General features: G+C 37.0%; 1 protein-coding gene across 3 annotated transcripts; it reads right to left on the bottom strand.

Moving 5' to 3' along the window:
- Positions 1–1,039: 1,039 nt before the first annotated feature.
- Positions 1,040–21,094, bottom strand: LOC103717469 (regulation of nuclear pre-mRNA domain-containing protein 1B-like). 3 transcript variants are annotated; one of them, XM_008805875.4, is made up of 8 exons: positions 20,769–21,094; positions 19,259–19,358; positions 14,366–14,613; positions 8,155–8,274; positions 7,917–8,055; positions 5,095–5,234; positions 4,937–4,972; positions 1,040–2,084 (listed from the first exon to the last, which is right to left on the bottom strand). In XM_008805875.4, the coding sequence occupies exons 2-8, from the start codon at positions 19,332–19,334 to the stop codon at positions 1,248–1,250; spliced, it is 1,596 nt and encodes a 531-aa protein (XP_008804097.2). In that variant the 5' UTR covers positions 19,335–19,358; positions 20,769–21,094; the 3' UTR covers positions 1,040–1,247. The 3 variants fall into 3 exon arrangements, with proteins under 3 accessions (XP_008804097.2, XP_008804098.2, XP_026664404.2); XM_008805876.4 differs by having other exon boundaries at positions 19,259–19,352; XM_026808603.2 differs by lacking the exons at positions 14,366–14,613; positions 19,259–19,358; positions 20,769–21,094 and adding an exon at positions 11,755–11,837.
- Positions 21,095–21,346: the final 252 nt, after the last annotated feature.

The raw sequence follows: 21,346 nt of genomic DNA, 5'->3' as shown, positions 1-21,346 counted from the left end.
TCTCCCTTCGCTCTGGTGCCCCATCCAACCTCATTTCTCGCCCGAGTTATGCCCGGCTGACCTCTCCCCGATTTGTCTCACCAATGTCTCACCTAATTGAGCTAAATAGCTTTATCAAGTATTGTTAAACACCCCTCCCTTCCAATTTGTTTGAAATTCCTTTCTATCCATTTGAAAAAAAAAAAAAAACCTTCTTGGCCTGTCCACTGTGCGTGCCATTATCCTCCTCAACTATCCCTTCTTGTCGTGCATGCCCATTCACCATGAGTGCTATCGCCCACCCTAATCCCTTTCCTAACCATCTCTCCAATAGAAATTAATGAGCATCAATAACCATGACCACCTCCTTGCATTGGCCTGCCATTGCTCCAAAACCAGCGACCATAGCCATGAGTGCCGGCGGTGATCTGGCAACCATCTGATCTTTCACGAGTATTCGAGGTCATTTGAAGGAGGCCTACAATAGTTAGTCATGGAGTCAGTAACCATGTCAATATCAATCAGGTCCCTCCCCACTTTGTGCTCATCCCCAATAGTTAGTCATGGATTTTTTTTTAAAAAATAAAGAAGATTGGGAGACAACATACGAGTCCATGGGAGAGATTGGGAGGCGGATTATCTTTTACATGCGGTTTTATCATGTTATAAGAATTTGATTGATATCTTCCAACTTAATCATCTGATCATTGTTGTTTCATTGGTTTGACCCAATTGCTGCTGATTTAACTCACATAATTTCATGTTTATATTCAAGTTGTTTGTTTCAGGCATGAGAGTAAATATTTGTTTGAAGGGTTGCATTATAGGGGGCCAAAATAAAAAAAAAAAAGGTTTGAGAGAGGGAGGGAGAGGGTATAGACGGATGATCTGGATGATGTGTTAAAACTTGGACTGGACTCACAATGGAGGCGCACCTAGGCCAAGCCTCTCACAATGGCCTTCAAATATAGTTTCAAAATTCAACTTCTTGCTCTAGATTAAAGTTTTACTTCAGTTAGTTATAAAATCTAAATTTCCAATCCATCTTCAGTTAAAGAACTCTCTTCAACAACACTTCAAATGCTTTAGATGATCATGACTTGATGTACAACATGTATATGAGTTAATCGGATTGAAGCATACAATGTGAACAAGACCAACAGAATTCTTTGGATGCAACAAAAATTCATATCAGCCATTTCTATGAGCTTCACCTCATTCAATCATCACATTCTTGCTCGTGCTTCTCCAGACCACTCTCTGGCTTATTATTGCCGAGTCATTGGTGGTGGTGCTGTTGGCAATGGTGGTTGGCTAAAGAGACCACCAACAGCATCTGATGCCTGGAAACCATGGTATGGATTTGGCATGCTCGGGTAAGGCGGCATGCCAACCATTGGATAGATCGGCAGAGGCGGTGGGGCTGAGCTGTAACCGAAGGGTACAGCAGTCATAGGTCCAGCAGCAGCCTGCATAAGCTGTGCGGTGGTTGGCGGAGGTGGAGGCACACGTGGCAATGAAGCTGCTGGTAGTCGTGGTGGCAGCAGCGGCGGCTGAACAGTGGGGCTCAGCTGACTCATGGGCGGTGATGGTGGTGGTGGTGGCTGATGCAGCATATCAGGATGCGGGAATGGGGGAGGGGGTGGCTGAGTCTGAGACTGGGGCTCAGACTGAGGTGGTGGCATGTAAGAAGGCACATCATTCTCTAGTTTAGGCCTCTTGTTGTCAGAAGGGTACTCCTCTTTCACAGTCTGGCTGACGACGCCCTCTGAAGCCAAGGAGGAGAGGACGTAGCTGAGCATCTGGGCAGACGAGGTGGATGCCGCAAGCTTTGCTGCCACTGATGCAGCAGCTGTTTTCCGGTGCTCTTCTTCTGTACGAGAAGAATCGTTGTTAGAGAGAGGCGCCTCTTGGTTGCACCTGACTGGAGTTGATGGTGCTTTGTCTCCGTCGCCGACACTGGACTTTGGGGTGAAACCAGGAGGGGCATCGAAGAAGGGTGATGATGACACCTTTGGTGTCTGCTCAGGAGGCGACTCTCTGATGTTGCAGCCATGTAGCTGCTGGTAGATGTTGCCAGCTTGTTCATATCGTGATTGCGCAGCCTGGGAAACAAAAGAGAGACCTTGAATAATACGGATGACATTGAAAAGGAATTTGAGAGCATTTACGGAGAGCAGTTGATACATGGAGCAACTAATGAATCCTTGTCCAAACTATTTAAGAACAATTCCTCTCTATGAATTCTTGCCTAAAGATTCTTGCAATCTCATAAATGCATGTCGAAACTTGGCTTCAAAAGAGAGATATTAAAAGACAGACGAACTGCAATGAGTACCGAAACATTCTACTAATATGAACAGTAAATAGCCCAACTAATTCTGGAAGTACTATGGAAAATTTCCTGTTTGTGGTTGCCATCGAAGGGCATATCCAGTGTCAAGACAATTCAATTTCTATGTATCCTTCTTCGTCTGACAACATATCTAGTGCATTTGTAGTAAAATACATAATGATGAAAATTTTAACTCCAAGGCATTCTGTTCAGGTAATTACAAGGTTCATAGTTCAGACTACTATAGGCACCATTGGCAACCATGTACTGACTTTGACTACAAAAGACTGGTGACTGGTCTGATGATGGATAGCTGGCAAAATCATTATTCAATGAGAAGAAAAATGAATGCAACAGAATATCTCAAGAAGTGGTTCTTAGCAAATTTGGCAAGTTAGGGGCTCTTGACAAGAAATAACATAGTAGTACCTGGCACATAAAATAATGAATCATTTTCCATGAAAACCATAGGTAGAACATTATTAAAAAAGAAAACATGACCAGGACTTGGATGGGAGTAAAGACAACACGAGCTCCTAATTTGATGATATTAATCTAGAGGAATCCAAATGCCCTTCTCAGCGGATGTTTTCAAAATCACAATGCAGAAGTGACATGATACTAAAGTAGTTGTGCAGGATGGTGGAGAGTATTATGATGCAGATGTAGCATGATAGCATCATGGATGTGAAGTAGATCTGTGCAAAGTCGGCCCTGCCCGATCCAATATTTACCGAGCTTAGGCTGGTGTTTTCAGCCGATCAAGTAAGACGAGGCCTCAATTTTTCAAGCCTACAGTGTTGCATGATATGAATACTAGAATCAGAACAACACATGTATCCAAGTGTCCTACTTGGCAAGAGGGAAAAAGAGAGATTCTGGAAAATGTAGGATAATATATAAATTTAACTATATTATATATTTATACCTTTAAGCTTTATTTGTTTAAACATTAAAAAGATGTCAAAAAACAGTGCTTGCTAAGATCTTTCAATATATGTGTTTCTCATTCCAACTTCCCAATTAACTTAAAGATATTAGCAAAATAATATTTTACAAAAATATTTCAATACCTAAAAAGAACAACTATTCCCTCCCAATATCAAATTAAGGGATCAAACACATCCTTGAAAGAGTTTAACAAACTCATTATTGGAAGAGTTCAACTCTTCTCCAATCCTCAAAGTAGCTAGCAAAGAACTTCATAAGTATTTAAATATCCAAATTCGGATACGTATCTGATAGATTTTGGAGCTAGATGCAAGTGTCCAAGTAACACAATATAATTTTTATATATTATTATCTTTCATTTTTTCTAAATTTGAAATTTAAGATAAAAAGAGGATAAGGGACGAAATTGGGAGCCCTAAATCCTAAAAGAAAAGGGCTCCAGTCTCCTCTTTATTCATGGACACTATTGGTTGCCCACCAGATCCATTCCAACAACCACCTCCTTATCCTTCTCTCTCTCTATACGTCTCCTCCTATCATTCACCACTCTCTCTCCCTCTTATACCTCCACCAAAGCCAGCTACCGCCACTCTCTCTCTCAGTGCCTCTCCCAAGCCAGCTTTAGCCTCTCCTCTCTCTCTATCCCCCTCCCCCTTTCTCAGCACCTTCACGGCTTCACCCAAGCTGGACGTTGCCCCTCCTTGCCCACCCCCCCCTCCCTGCCTACCACTTAAGCCTCCAGCCACCACCATCTCTCTTCCTCTGCCTCTCCTCTGCCAATTAATGTCACCTCGGCCTCCCTACTTCTACCAACTTATCTACTTGTGTCAGGTCAATGCAATCAAGTCAAATTGGGTCTTCAGGCTTAGGCCTGCCTAGCCACCCTTATTCATCTTCTTTGTGGTTAATTTTCTGCCAAACAATCTAGACCTAAGACCTCAGTTCTATAACTCTTTGCGAGTCCTCTTTCCTCACCTTCTTCGATCATCTTATCACCTTTCCTGTCTTAAATATTTATTTCTTCATTTTTTTCTCACTTAAAGTGTGCACTCAATCTATGTTGCAACATACTCATTATTATCTCATGCAATCCTTCAGTTGAAGCATAAATAAATAGCAAAATATCTAGCATTATGTACAAAATTAATGAGTGCAGATCAAGGATTGCCGAACTGGTATGGCCGGTTCAGCATACCATGGCGCAGATATTGTAAAACTCATAAATTTACTGCTCACAAAGTTTCATGTAATTTCAGTGTTCTCAATCCAGATTTGACGCTCTAGCTGCAATTGAATGGTGAATATTGACTATGATCACAAAAAAAATCAACTAATAACCAATTCCAAATGTGACAGGCTGAAACAATTCTAAGCTTGAATTTCTCAAAACTCTTTTAAACAATTGACTATGAGGATTTTAAGTGGATATGTAAAACATTTTCCATATAAATATGCATAGAATTCATTCAGCTAGGCTGATGAAATTGTCTAATACATTTAAAAAAAAAAACAAAGCTTATATGTATTTGCAAATTTAACAGATCCAGCATCCAGATAACCAATTCCCAATTACTGAAAGGTTCGGAGAAAGTTAACATCATCACAATATCGCACCAGAGTAAATACTTCACAATTTAAACGAACAGGATTGCTGAAGTGCAAGAAGAATACCTGAAGTTCGTTACGGATTTTTTCAATTTTCAACTCCTGTAAACCAATTCAAGCCAGTTCAGATAACCAAAGAGAAATATATCTAATAAAATAATAATACTGCACATTGTTTTACTCTACTGTAAGGTCTTCAGGAGAAGATCCATCAGCTGTCCCACCTGGTCATGGAGTGCCTCTCTTAAATGGGATAAAAGAGTGGTTCTAGATGATTCAGCAGCTTTCAGTTGTTCTATACATTCTTTTAGTATGCCATGCTGCACCCGCAAGTCCGCAACAGTTGCAGTTTCACTAATATTACCTATCCATTCATAAAACCAATTCAAAAATTCCTTAAGGAATATGTAGGTAAGTTGCAATTGCAATGATACCATGAAAAATAAATGCAAAAAATCTGTTTATAAGCATTGTGATTAAGTAATGCAAAGCACAATAACTACCCATCTAACCCATTACTATTTAAGCAAAGAATAAAGAGCACTATAAAGAAAATATCCTAACTGAAAAAAAAAATGGTTATCTTGAGTTTATAGCTATAATGAAATAAAAATTTTGGAACAAGAGATAGATAAATTGAATAAATCAAAAACCATCTTAGAAACAGAAGGGAGATATCATTGTCAAAAGGGACTTGTGCAAAACCCATCATAAATCACTGATCATCTAACTGGGAAAACATTATTAAGATAAACATTCACCCATCAACTCTTCTTGCAAACTACACAGAGTGGCATCTCTTGACAAATATTAACCCATCTGTTTAAAGATACTATGCTGGTTTCTTCAAATTCTAATATACTGCATGAACAGTCAGAAATATGTTTCAAACATTGAAGGAGGAAAGGCCTCTGGCTTCATGACTTTCCAGAACAGGTCAACTCAAACTATGTCAACCATTTGGAAAAGAACATAGACTACTCCTAACTAGTGGAACTTATAAGAAGATATAGTTGCATTTATAAATAGATCTAGGAAGTTACAATATAAGCCGTGTCTCCCCCTTTTTCTCAAGAAAAATCCAACAAAGCATTGCTCCTAGTGGATTTATTTGTTTCACACGGCGTCCAAAACTCGGGAATAAAATTTATGTCCGAAGCTGTTTATTTACCTGAGCTTTGAGTGAGGCATGCAATAAAGAGATACATTTCAAGTGAGAACTAATGGAGTCTCGCGATAATTCCACTGAAATTCCTAGTAGGTGCGAGTCATCAGCTCGCATTGACTACACCCCCGCCCTTCCAGGACTAATGGATACTCACTTTTTATATTGTGAAGAGTACATGAGAACAATACACATACTCACCTTCTTGGGGCAAAATCTGCATTAGGTTATTCTTGGACCAACATTTATCTACCTGCTTTTCAGGTGGGACTCATCAGGAAGATATATGTTTGGGCATGGGTTCATAAAATTTGATATGATCAACTACTGACGAGCAAATCAAAGCTGTTCATCTATTATCTTATAGTGGATACCATTATACAGACAAACAAACATATTTCAAGTGGGACAGCATTTCCAATCTCTCATTTATGGACTCAAATGCAACTTAAGTACCTCAAGCTAGTTTGATGGGGGAATGCAAGCTAAATGTTTAAAGAGAAAAGCATTGCAATACTCTTCTTTGTTATATATCTCCCATGAACAAGAACAGCAGAACCAATTCTGCTACTCATGTGCCTAGGATTGTGGCATAAAATGGGTTAGCGTGCATCCTTGTAAGATATTGAGGTAGGTGCCACTATATCATGGCTGTATCTTGCCTGCAGAGTACGTCGTCCAGAAGGGACTCGCACATCAAGATATTTTAATCTATGGCAAGATGGTAAGATGTAGATTTGCAATCCATCAGAATGAAAGAAATGTCGATGTCTCACTGATAATCATTCTAGAGAATTGGCATTAGAATATTTACAAGTGAAATGTCGAGAACTTGAAGATAACAACAAAGTTCTATATTGAGGGGCTTCTACAGAGAAAGGCAAAGTCTCAAGCTTATTCTCAACTCAAAACTTATCTTTAAAGAAAAAAGAACTATAAAGGTGTAGACAGTCGGTGTATCACTGTTTATCACACAAGATCAGGAAATGTTCACAATTAAAAAGTGAGGAAATTCAAAATCTCATTTATCTTCAGAGAAGAAGCACATACCAGGCAACCATGACGATTTGGATCCTTGAAAGACAACAAAGTGATAACTCTCCGCATAGTGCCTCTTCCGTTAAGGCTTGCCACATCTCTTTCATTCTTTTATAAAATAACTCAAAGTTTCAAATGATTTTTTCCCCATAAGATTATTATGCTTAATAACAGGTACAGTCTAACATGAAGCAATTAATCATAATCAGGTACACGATTCAGTTCACAGTGATCACAATTGTTTGTAAGTATCATAGTTATTAAAATATTAAAAGTTAAATGAATTGATATTATTCAGAAATTATGGCATGAAACTGGAAGAAAATTTAATATGTTTCAACGATCAAAGAAGATTCCAGATACTAAAAGGGGCACTGAATAAACAAAATGTGTGATGTAGGATTTATAAAGATGATTTTCTCTTTAAATGTAGGAAGCATGCAGATTTTGACATCAAATGTCATCTAGATTCATGTTATTAGTTTATGAATTAGATTTTTCAAATGGCATAACATATATATCATATGCTTGTTTATGAGAAACAACATGAATCTTTAGAATGACTTCAGGATATCACATTTGTTTAGCTGGATTAAAGATCTTGTTAGAAAGTCCAACACATATCTTTCATCTCAACGAAGCAATCAAAAGTAATTGACATGAGTTTGTGCTTAGCAAGATACTGAACAAAATGGAGTATCACATATGACTCCAAACTGACAAAGGTAATGATATTTATCGGTTATACATATCAGTTTGCTATGAACAGCATGACTAGGCTAAAAAAATTGCAAGAAAAATATATCCAATATATTTAATTGGTTATAAGAAGGTAGCATTCACCTGAGTTGAGGTCTTTTTCCACTTTCTCAACAAAGTTAATTGCAGTCTGGCATTTTCCAAATAAAGCATCTTCATCCATATCATAAACATGCCCATAGCCTGACATGAGCTTCTCCAGCAGTTCTGCACTAGGCTGCTTCTGAAATGTAAAACAAGCAAAAATATTTGAGCAACAAAGTTAAGCAATGCCCTTTTGGGGCATACTCACACTGGCTAGTACGTGGTTGATGTTTCTTACCAACTTGTAACTAATGCCCTTTCCATTTCTATTTCTATTCTCTAGATTCCTTCCCAAAAGCTCTACCTTAAGAATTTGTCCACGAGAACCAAAGACTTTACGTTCCTCCCATATGTCAACCTGGATAGAAAATAAATGGTAGAGGAAACCAAAGTTAGGATATAAATCACATCAACAATGACAAGAAACATGTTATTACACTCCAAATACAAAATTCAGGTAAAAGAACAATCTTTTCAACATAAAATCACATCACCAATGAGACGACCAAATTTAAAATTATTGCATGAATCAACTGTAGAATAACACATTTATGCTATCCCTGAAGAATTTCCCAAACATTCAGTAGTCAGTACCTATCAACAGTCATTCTAGTATAATTTTTTCACTGGTGTAATAACGAAGAGCACTTTAAGTGCAAAAATCAACTTGGGTTTAATGGGTGAGGGAGATATCTACATGCATACATGCATTATATGAAAAAAACGATGCTTTCAAAATTCAGATATGCTCTTCAAATTTTGCTTGTCAACTATTTGGGCCCAAATATCCACCACCCGCCCAATATCTCTTTTTCCATCTAGAGGCTCAATTTATGGGTAGAACTTCCCTTTGTCCAAGCTCTAGGGCTGCAAATCCAGCCCGTTGAGTTGGGTTGGGTTGAGGGCAACCCTTAACCAAACCTAACCTCTATATGTCCAACCACAACCCAACCCAAATCAGTCTTAGGGTCAAGATTTCTCTAACCTAACACAACCCTACCCCATCGTAAGCTTGATTTAGGTTGGGTTGGGTTAGTGGAGCAAAGTTGGGTCGGGCCACATTAACTAGGTTGGATTGGGTTACATAGAAATTTTAAGAGAGAAAAGTTTCTGGCATTTTTGTTGGATTAATATTTGTTGGATTATGGCCTCAACCATTAATCAATTTCAATACTGCATTTTCACATAATTTAACGAGACTAAAGATATAATTATATAATGCATATAAGTACCTTATATGAAACATATGTGACCTGAGAACACACACATGCACACATATATATGAAAACAACAATTTATTTATCTATTTATATACCAGGTCGGCGGGCCTATGTTGGGTTTAAGCTCAATGCTAATCCAACCCAACTTGAGGCCAGATTTGAATTTTTGAGCCGAAAGCTCGCCCAAACTTTTAAAACCAAGACTAACCCTACCTAATGAGTGGGTTGGGCGGGTGCTTTTGTGTTGGGCCCAACCCAAGTTGCAACACTAGCAACCTCTCTCTTGCATGCGTCCACCCACCCAAACTTTGGGTGGATCACCCCATGCCCCTCCTTACGCATTCATCCACCTTGATTTTGGGGATCTCTCTCTTCCGCACATCCATCCATCCTACTTTCCTAAGATCTTCCTTGCACAATTTTTCTGCTTCTCTCAAGCTTTTCATCTATCATTTTTTTTCTTCTAAATTTGTTGATGATTTTATTGTGGCCAAATTTACAATGCTATCTTTGATTTTCCTTATTTTATTACTTTTATTTTATATTTTGTTTTATTTTCATTCTTTTATATGAATTTTTATATCTCTGATTTTATTTTTTTAGTTATGATTTATTTATTATTTCGCAAGTGTACATTGTGCACCCCTTTTTGCTAGTATGCATTTGTGTATATCCATATGTTTATGTTTTAGGAAGCCACTTAAATTCCTATAACACATGTCTCTTAAATTGTTTCAAAAAAAGGTTCCCTACTCTCCAAAGAAAAAAAAAAATTGTTCACTACACATGGCCGCCTAGCGGTAGTTTCCAATTTTATTAAAGTAAAGCGGCTTTAAAAATTGCCAAAAAAGAAAAAAATTCCAACAAATCCCCAATTACCATCTCTCTCACCCTTTGTCTCGTATTTCCCTTCCACCTCTCCCATGTCTCTCTCTCTATCTCTCCCATACGTACCTAAAAATTTCCCTCTTTCTCCATCCCATGTATCACTCTCCAATTAACTGTCTCGCTCTTATCCCCAACCAAAAATAAAAAACACTCATTTATTCAAATTCAAACTTTATGGCTATTAATAATTTCCTTTATTTTTTACAAAACCTTAACAAAAGCAATTCCCGTACCTAATAATAGCTGGATATTACCCCAAAAGAACTTTTACAATTAAGTTTTTTCTCTCTCAAAGGAAAACAAGTTGGTTGTTAACATATGGTTCTTCTTGAAAAATCTAGATGTATAGATAAGATAGATGAAGGATGAAAAACAATGGAGTCAAAGAAAGAGAATGAATAGAAAGTTAGTTATGCTTCAGTTCCCCCGTTATTTTTCAAAGTGATCTATTCTTTTTGTTTTTTATTACATAAATTAAAGAAATTAGACTTTTTCACATATCTTTTTGTAACTAAATTTTTGGACTTAACATAATTTGATTTTTCATGCATATATTAGTTGTTGTTCTAAATAATTAAGTAGGTTCTTTAGAATCTTCTATACCTAATTACCTTCAAAATTCAAATCTTCATTCGATATTGCTTAAATAAGAACCTAAAACACAATGGATGATAATATTATACATTTTCATCGGCATTGCATAGTAAATAAGTTGTTGAAATAACTAATACAAGATTGCCCACAAAAATTTTCATTATACACATAAAAAGGAGAAAAATTCCAACAAAAGAGTAAATGTAAGTTTCATCGATAAATTTTGATATTTTGGCAATAAAAAATATATGTTTAAGTATATATTGGCCCCTGAGGACAAATTCCTAGCTCCGCCACTAACAACAATTGAACTTCAAAAGATGGAGATTTGCAATTGAATTCCCTATAAACATCAATGTCCACAGAGGAGATATCACTTTAATCTGCCTGACTGGCCCTAAAGGTCATGGAACATTTTCTCAATAATGTTGTTGCTGTTGTGACAATAAAAAGACTATAAAACATTACTCGTTACTGCTTAAATATCAATAGTATTATTTGAGGGAAACAACTTATAGAACATCAAGTCAAATATTAATGTGTCACAGAATCAGATTGCCATGAATTACTACCGAATGATACTGAAACAAACCAAGTAACTGGTATCTTGTTTAGACTCCCAATGATTTAAGGAGGAAGAGGTGGCGTGCAGGGGGGGTGTTACTAAATGACCTACCTATAAATGATACTAATGGACTTCAAAATTTTGCAAAACCCATTATTGCCTTATTGGATTATTTAATCCTTCTAAGAGGAACAAAAAATCATACCTATTTCACCAACTGGCATTTGGACAGGCTCAGATAACTACAGCATAGTCAGCAATCACTAGGCATTCTATTGGACAGCTATCACAAATTCACAACCACCCAACAAACACTTATGGTGCTAAATGCATTTATCTGCAAAAATTACAACTTGCCCCTTAAGTAACTGAATAACAGTGTGTATAATTACATGTATAAGAACAAACCACCTTTGTTGCCTGCAGCTTCTATTCATGTCATGCATAAAACCGAAAATTACCCTGCTCAGTTTCCACAGAATATTCTTTCCCCTGTTGGTCCCTTGGATGGTAATGCAAAAATTATTTGAGCATCTAGAGAAAAGAAAGAGGCAGAGAACAGGTTTGTTACCTCGGACTTACATAACTCAATATTCATGAGCAATAGGTTAATAACTAAAGGTCCTCTGCATGGGGCTCTGCTCACCCTACATAAAAGACCAAGTGCAGCATTTCAAGGCAATGTTTGGTTGAAAAAGATAAACCCATATTAACTGAGACAGCCTGGAGAAGACTACCCATAACCTGCTTTAACCCAGAGTAGTTATGCCTCCTTTCTGGCAGAGTAACTTTATTATGATTTATCCAGGTTACGCCCAAAAAATGATGGGAAAAGTGGGGTTTCAGCTCTTTAAAATGCTCCAGTTGCCCCAGGAAAAATGTAGGTTCTGAAAGGTTGTTTGGCAGAACAAGACACAACCAACCGTGTTACTTATCCTTATTCTGCTTTGAACAGAAAACAAATAGGACCAAAAGGTTACTTATAATATTAAAACAGTAGTCATACATTATGACTCTATGTATGGAGCTCATTGTCAAACATTTCTAGTTATTTACAATAGTATATTTTATGTTCATAGTTTAGTTAGAAAGAATATCAGTTAAAACTCAACAAGATAATAAGTTTATAATATCTTTGGGTAAAGCTATATTACTACGTCTCAGTAAAAATTGATGAATTAGGATTCTTAGTAGTATCTCAGTGTTTTGAAAAAAGTTAATAAAATTTAGCTGGCTTCAACCAAGATGGTTATGCCACTAAAAACTCGTATGAATGTGGATACTTGTAAGATATATGGGATGCAGAATTGAAAGATTTCGGACAACAATCAAGTTGTTAGACACATTATCCTGATAGTAATAACCACATTTCTATTAAAAATGAAACAACACACAATTTACCTAATAAAAATATGAGATGATGAACAATTGGGATGGTGCACCTACTCCTTAACTATTTCAACGTACCTTAAGTACATCTTTCTTCTTCAAAACACAACAAATTACATCTCCTAATTTCCCCTATAATTTCTCCATGTTAATAGAAACTCTGAAGATTATCTCTTTTCACTAATCTTTCCAGTCAATAGCCTAAGCAGGAAAATAAAATCCATTGATGACCTTTCTGGGTTAGAGCCAACTGGTGCCATGGAGTTGTTATCTTTTTCTTAATCTTTGTCATATCACCTTCTCATAAATTTATACCAAGAGTCAAAAGCTAATTCAACAATTTTTCATGCAACTACATGCATCAAGTTACGCACACCAAATTGTTTAATAGTTTGCATTCATTAATGACCTGAAAGACATTATGACCACTGTACTACAGCTGCATCTATAGGAGGAAACATATCAAAAGAGTGTTATTCCTTATATTATCTACTATTCATGATGATGTTTTAGTGCTACATGCCTTATATCTTTTGCCATCTATGCAAAATCTTCGCATGTTGGACTCTTGTTCTTCTTGCATTTAACAAGTAAAATAGTGATGGGCACAGCAAACATGACTGCCTTATATTCACTTCTCTCCTGCGAAAGTATCCGCAATTGATGCTTCCTTGCACATGCAAATACTAGTATAGCACATCTAAGCTTGGAAAGCCATCTAATAACATAATAGGACAGCTGTGTAAACTGTAGCTTTCAAGGTTGGCTCTACAAAAGCAGAAAGCAGATAGTCCAAGTAGATGTTACCTTTTTGGTGATTTCATTCCCCCTTCTCATTAAATCTTGTATTGCTTTATAAAGGAAACTTTTGAGGGCTCATCCCACAATTCTGATATCAAAGCTAAAAGTTTTCTGATCTCTATTATGGCTATCTAAAGAGCACGATTAAATAACACATTCCCATAAATCTCATCACTCATTAGAAAGATTCATTTCCCTTTTCTTCACTCCCAATCTCCATGCAGCATTCACTTTATCCCTGCTTATCCTATGTTCAGAAACAGCATTGTCTAGCTTTAACCATCCAACTTCAATACATGCAAGCATTACAACAGCAACAGAGAAATGTGATACAAGATAATCATTCTTTCTAGTGGAGTAAACATCTGCACTTCGAATTTTCAGAAGTCAGGTACAAGTTTAGTATTTTGACCAATGCATCCTCTGTGGAGAATAGGGACAGTGAAACACAAGATATTCTGAAAATCCTTCACGTGAAAGAAATCCTTAAAGAAAGGGAGATTACTCTTACTTAGTGAGGTTCCTCTAAGGTTGTGAAGTTGTAAAATTCCTCTTCCACAGTCTGGGTTGTTGCTAATCTAGCTAAAAGCACAAAAGCATGAAGAAATAAATATAAGAAGCAAAATTGGCATGCATATCCACACAAACATAAGTTCCTCAGGCAAATTTCATCAAAAGGTAAGAGAAATGAAGCATTGCATTAAAATATATGGGTTTGGGGCGATCATGCATATCCTACACATATATGTGTTTGAGTTTAAAGTTCATACATATGCATTTGATACACTTGCATACTTAAAAGACATTCAAGCAAACTGGCATGCACATCTACCAGTGCATAAAAAAGTCATAATGAAAAACTATTTGGTGAAAGCTATAATAAGTCTAACTAACAGTTTTGTCGATAAGTAGGTTCGAAAAATGCAAATTACTACTAAGGATAGAAATAATTAACCATGTCATAAATAGGAGTAATGACATGACCCACATACCAGTCTCAGCACAGTGTTTCTTCCAAACTCTCCCCCATTCTCAAATACATCATTAAGTGCACCAGGAAGAACCCTCCAGAATTCATTAATGAACTCTAAACCCCTTCGCCTACTGTTCTGCAAAATATCATTGGCAAGATATAGAAATGATACTCGCTGATCTCTTGGAGCACAACGAAATTGCCGATCCCATGTTTCCACAACTTGCCTCGCATTATTTCTATGGAATATACACCAATGTGATAGAGCTTATTTGTGTTAAGTATGCCACTTCAAGATCATTAAATTATAAATGCTAGTGGAGTATGCAAATGGCCAAAGTTTTCATGATTGATCAAACTCCAAGTAATCTCAACAAAACCACATAGATCAAAATAAATAGAAAGAAAGACAAAAAGAGGGGCGTTATATGTTAGCTTTAAAAGTAGAAATGATTTTGTTTAACACATAAAATGAAGATCATTCCTGAAAAGAGAAGCATATTCATAACTATGAGAAAATTTTGAAAATCTTTTCAAACAGAATGTAAAATGAAGCTCTATTACATAATTTTAGTAATGCCAATTAAAGAAAAAATACCACATCTAAAAGAAAGTACCAATTTTCTGAATAATGACACTTAATATAATGAAACTATAAAAATATCGTATTAAATTTGTCATACTGTCCTAAACCGCCAGATTTAGGGCATACCAACCTGTAACAGATCGGATCCAATACGAAAACACTATTCCAGTTGATACAGACCCCAAAGCTACCCATACCGACCAGTACCGGCTAAAACATACAATACTTCCTAGAGCTGCCCAAAATCGGGATGTGTACCCTACCGAACCGACTTGTACGACCCCGTTTTGGGCAGTACTATGATTAAAAAATGCGAAAAAAGGTTCAAGTAGGATACATACTATTGTACCATACCAAACTAATAAGATACCGATACAATACCAGATACCAAGACGGTACCCAGTACCGAGATTGTGGACCTTGATATCATATGTGATGGTATTATACAAGTCCTTGGACTTACTCTGGAAAAGCAATTCTCAAAAGATCAGATATACCATTGATCTAGCATCACTTGAAAGAACTATCGTGTGGTACTAGACAAATTCAATGAAGCAAAACGCGTGTGCTATGCACATGTGGAGAACAAAAAAGGAAACAACAAGGGGGAAGGGGGGGGGGAAGGAAGAAGTTATCAAGATCTGCACATGGGGATTTGAAAATGGAGACTCATTTTTGATAATCTCGAATTCCTTTTTTTTTCAGATATTTTATTTTTCAAAATTTTAAACCTAGATTCTGTTTCCTCTTGCCTTAGCGGTATAGGAAGCTGCCATATAATTTCTAATGATTTCTTGTCAATGCATAACAAATACACAAAATAAATAGTCCTTTGGTAGTGAATCTTGTGGTAGTGAAATTCTTAATACTCCCTTTTCAAGCTTATTATGCTTACTCTCCTACTTACTAATGTTAGAGCCCACCACTCATTACCATAATTTTGCCTAACCACTTAGAAACCTTTCAATGAAGAATACCAACTAGCATGCCCAGAAGACAGCAAAATGCTAGAGCTAGAATGGTACTAAAATAGTAAACTGGAAGTTGGAGAAACAGGCTAGTCAGTCAATGGTAAGAAAAGAATGGTGGTTTGGGCTAACAGTGTCCCTCTAGCATACAAGAGGTATTGCCGATGGGAGTATGCTGGGAAGTTGAAAGGTAATAGATTGTCGAAAAGAAGTATGGTTGGAAGCTATCATTCCAACCAATAAGCCAACAAAGGCTTGCACAACATTCTAGAGAATTTTGTACACAACTAGTAAGGAGTAGCTACAAAATTCAAAATGGTCAGTGGCAGAATCTAAAAATAGAACAGGCAGTCCCTACCACGGTTTGCTGTGCCGGAACCAGAGCCCGAAGCGGTTGCTCGGCAGCATGGGTCAGTACGCCGCCGTACTATTTCGTGCCGGGCTTATCTTGACATAGTAGAGAAGGCGGGGGAGAGGAAGAACGAAAGAGAGAAAAAGAGAGAGAGAGAGAGAGAGAGAAAGGGGAGAGAGGGAGTAGCAGAGCCCGGCGGAGGGTTGGCGAAGGCCGGCGGGCCGCGCGGAAGAGGGGCTCCGCCTCCGAATCTCCTATCTCTCCTCCTATCTTCTTCCTTTGCTTGACCTTCTCTTTCTCCTCTTCCTCCTTTGCTCTCCCTAGCCTGCTTCCTCCTCTCATTCCCATCTCCCTCCCCACTCTCTTCACCTACTTCACATCTCTTTTTTCCTCTAAATTTTTACTTATTTTTTCTAATTCTAAAACTTAATGTTATCCCCTTTATGTATTTTATTTTTAAAAAATATGTCTGAGATGCAAATCACATATGTCCCCTCAAAAGCACGGACATACCTCATATGCATTATGTAGTACTGCATTTGCTGACCTACCACTGCAAGTTTCAGAGCCTTGGCAAGTGGCATTAGGTGACAAGATTACAAGATTATTGTTTTAGAGGATAAATAACTACACAATAAACTACTAAACTTTTAGGCCTACTTATTCAGATTAACATGGAAGAGAATTTGTTGGTGAAAATGCTCACAAATAATGATAAGGAGCCAGAACTCAATTGCTTGCTTGGTTGTTTCGCCCAAATCCAAATAATGATAAGGAATGCTCTTGATTAAGATTATTGTTTCAAAAAGAATGTTACTCTGGATGGTCATTTTAAAATCAGCTTAGAATTTTCTGACAAAGGATATGAGAATTTCAAAGGGGCCTGAAATTATAGTTTTCTTTAAAAAAAATGAGAAACTATGCTCCAAATATTGCCAGCAGAAACACAAATGTGGAAAGTTGAACTGCACTTAAGATGTGAAGTGTCCAAGGTGCAGTCTAGACATACAACAACACTTGGTAGACAACATGCGCATTGGAGAAACTCAAGGCTAGGAGAACTTAGGGAAAAAAACCAAAGTTACACAAAAAGGGGTCAGAACATACCTTTTTCAAATTTACTAAAGTTATAAGAGGCAAAAAAATTGTTTATGGCTTTTATGAGAGGTGCGAGTCTTGAGAAAAAAGAACCCAGGGTTTATTAGGTTATTGGTATGGCATTAAATCAAGGTTTAGAAAATTCTAGATAGCTATACTGTTCAGTCTAGGACTACAACTCTAGTTATGTGGCTCTTAGAGTCAAGACGAGCTTTAAGCAAGACTTAAATGATAATTCCAACTAAAATATGGCGTGTATGTATATGTACATATGTGTTTGTGTATAATTGAATACTCCTAGGGAAAAGAAAAGACAGCAGCCAACAAAGAAGGACAATATTTCTTGATTTGGGTCCCATTGCAGCTCTTGATAACTAGATAATAGATCTCCAATATGGATGTCCAATCCTTTCTCAAATAACAAAATTTAAATCCAACAGAAACACACACATAAAGATTCTTATAAATTTAACAAAAAAATCTTAGTGATCATTTTTAACACGATATAATCTAAAGCAGGGTTTTACCTAGTAATTTTACTCAAAATAGTACGATAAATACAACAACTAGATTAAAAAATAATAATAATGAAAAAAAAAAGTTAGACTAACTTTCATACTCCATCACATAGGCTTTATCATGAGGATAAGAAGCATATAATCCTTGAGTCTCCAAAATTCTAAAAAAGATGTAAAAAGATTAAGAATATCATAGGCAATGTTTGTCGTACCGCTCAATACCAATGCATACCAACCGTATTGTACTATACCATACTGGTACTGAACTGGTCTCCATGTCGGGCATTCCGACACTGTAATAGGATGGTACCGGTACAAGATCCGGTACCGAAACAACGAACCTTGGTTACAGGCATTCACAACAACACCACTAATGTACAAGAATGATTACAGAATTTAGTTGGAATTATTATAACCGAAAGGTATTCCTTACTATAGCCTATAAATTATATGAAAAGCTAGATATGAAAATCAAAATTACAAACAGTAGCAAGGAGTGAATTTGTGGTGGTTGTTTCTAGTCTCCTTTTTTCATTTGTGGTGGTTGTTTTTGTTTTCGTTTTTTTTGGGGGGTGTGGGGGTGGGGGGAGAGCAGGGGGGATGAAGGGCTAGAAATGAAAAGAAACATTCTTAGCGAAATGGAAAGTTCCAAGGGTAGAGATGGTGAGGAAATAAATTATGATAGAGAACTTAGTCATAAGGAAGAAGGTACCACCTCGGCTCATTGAAAGATCACTCAAGTCCAACCATATAGGCTAATGCAAATTGTTTCTTGTTGAAGGTATGCAAAAGATGGAGCCAATAACCCATAAGGATAAATTTTTTTTTTTTTTTGGGGGGGGGGGGGGGGGGTGGGGGCGACCACAAGATAGAATTCTAAAGTATGGTTGAACCGGATGCATTAAAACCATATGCTACGCGACTGTTCTCAGGCTTGCTCAATAATATCTGTCGCCAAAGGATCTGAGATGGCTAACTAATCAATATGAAGCAAACAAGTTTTCCTTTATTTACACAGAAACAAAATGGGTGGCAGACTGGCCCACAAGGAGGGGCACGGAGAACAAATGACAAGATTATGGACAGACTGTATCTCCTTTAGAATGGTTAGAATTTGTCTGCAGAGTTATAAGGCAAGGATTGTATCTTAGAAACAATAGCTAGTGTATTTTAACACTTGACTGTATCAAACTATCAATTAATTTGAAATTTTTTAAAAACAATAATAAATCCTTCCTATTCCACCCTTCATAGGCAAGCATTATTTGGACAATTAAGTAGATTTAACTAAATGTGACATATAATCGTCCTCTGTCATGCATTTAAAAGTTATTATAAAAAAAAGAACTATTCATTCACTCCCTGAATAATGACACAATGGAAAGGATACTTTCTATGCTCTGCTGCGAATTATTGAGCTTTGCAAGCTTCTCCACCAAAATTTGCCCATTAAATAAGCCACTCATTTTTTGCACTCTAAAAACCTGCAGCTTCAAAATGATAGATAGCATACAAGTAAAAAGCGTAAGAGAGTCAGCTTATATTATCTATGCAGTTCAAGGAGGTAAAAGAAGGAGGTGATACATTGAAGGAATAATAAATTGCTTCCGTATCAAAATAAGAATTCTGCCAATCCCCTGGCTATCATTTACATTCTTTCCAAGACAACTTTAGCGATAGATGTAAACTGATTACAACCAAAACAGTATTTACAAAAAGCAGTAGAGGGAGGCATTAACACTGATGATGACAAAAGATTTGAGCTAAATACAAGGTTTTCATGGATATCCTTTATGCAATAGAAATATCTGGAAAAAAATGAGCATGGTGTTTGGATTTGGTTATCTTACCAGAAGTTAGTAAGCAATATCCCGATGTTACATGTTCCAAATTTGTACAAGTTGTTAAGCAAATGTACTAAAAATAGATTTCTTTGGTTCTTTATAATCTTATCGCAATGATTATATAAGGCTACAAGGCTAAAAGCCATAAGGCTAAAAGTGACAATAACATATTCTAGCAAGGCGAAGTTCAGAATTTCAGTCCACCCACCACAGAAACATAAACTTAGAAGGGAGGCAGCCCAGTTACGAGCGCCACTTTGGGGTCTGGAGAGGGTTAACCCACCATAGTAACATCCAAAAATAAATTTTGAAACATATTCCTCTCTTTGTTATCTCACGTAAATATATCTAATTGCATATGTCTACCAGGGTGCAAAATAAGGCACAACACATACATGCAAAAACAACTTATAAATCTGATGTGTATGCCTCACCATATAGTTTCATCAGCAAGCCTCGAGGTATTCGTCAAAGAATATGCTTAGGGTAGTAATGCCACTTATCATCAACCAAGCTTTATAAGTATGAACATTTAGTAATTAGTTCCCTCAAATTAACTACTAGTCACTTGGCTGTCCTGCTGACCACAGCAGTAGCCTGCAGAAGGTTATCAAAGATAGTACCAGAACCCATCCTAGGAGTAGATAAGAAACCTAAATGGTAGTCATTAACCACCGATAGCTTTAAACTTCTCAATGGAACCATCAAACTCCTCATCTCAAATAAAGCAATTTCTACTACCTTTTAACTCACTTTTTTTTTAAAGAAAAGAACCAGTCTTGATTTGTCCGTACAACTTCATAGCAATAGGATGACTAATTAATTCTGAAGAAACAATTCCAAAAGAAAAGATCAAATTTTTATCTCATAACGGACGATTTCATACGCCATCTTTCTTCCTTAGTGTAAGAAAGCCCTCCAACTCTCTATAAACAAATAAAACCAACAAGACAAACACTAAATTCGGAAGTAGGGTTGAAAGAATCAACAAAATTTCTTTGGGCACAAAAAAGAGAGAAGAAAACACTCGAGCAAGCAAAATTTAAGAGAACTAACCTTCTAATTGGAACGATGCACGAACAGAACCGCGAATCGAAAGATGACGCGAGCCGACGGAATCGTTCATTCTTGTTTGGGACTTGTTCTCGTGGTCGCTGGAGGACGGGGGAAGGAGAAATTTAGGGTTTCGCTTTCTTAGTAGAATTTCCTCTTCTCTTAGGCGGTGAGATGAGCGTGTCTTGGTTCTTCTCTAACTCTCGATCTCAAAACCACTGGAGAAAGAGAGGAGCTGTGAGCGGGATTAAGAGGTTTTGTACTGCTGCTAATGAACGAGTAGAACGCGACTCTTTTGACCCCAACAAACAACCTTTTTTTTCCCTTCTTGGAATAGATTGTGGGCTCACGTGAATGACTGGTCCCGTTTTTCCTGTTTATGAACTTTGCCTATCGGTTTCTTGGACCAAGATCGGTGGGCTGGGCTGTATTTTCCTTTTTCTTTTTTCTTTTTTTAAGTACAACTACAGCCCACACTCTACAATTATAGATATAGCCAACAAAATTAGAAAATAACAGAACATATAAAGAATCTAGCACTATATTACGCTCTATCCAAATGAAGCCTTCGAAATGGTGAG

This window comes from Phoenix dactylifera, chromosome 9 (genome assembly GCF_009389715.1).
Source record: "Phoenix dactylifera cultivar Barhee BC4 chromosome 9, palm_55x_up_171113_PBpolish2nd_filt_p, whole genome shotgun sequence".
NCBI classification, from domain to species: domain Eukaryota; kingdom Viridiplantae; phylum Streptophyta; class Magnoliopsida; order Arecales; family Arecaceae; genus Phoenix; species Phoenix dactylifera.
This window is presented reverse-complemented; position numbering and strand designations above follow the sequence as displayed.

What these genes read in the sequence shown, in the direction of transcription:
- LOC103717469 (XM_008805875.4), bottom strand. Translation starts at nt 19,334, where the DNA reads ATGAGTGGCTTATTTAATGGGCAAATTTTGGTGGAGAAGCTTGCAAAG. An exon ending in GAGAGGCACTCCATGACCAG is followed by an intron (nt 4,973 to 5,094) that starts GTGGGACAGCTG and finishes ATTGGTTTACAG; the next exon opens with GAGTTGAAAATTGAAAAAAT. An exon ending in AAATCCGTAACGAACTTCAG is followed by an intron (nt 2,085 to 4,936) that starts GTATTCTTCTTG and finishes TTTGTTTCCCAG; the next exon opens with GCTGCGCAATCACGATATGA.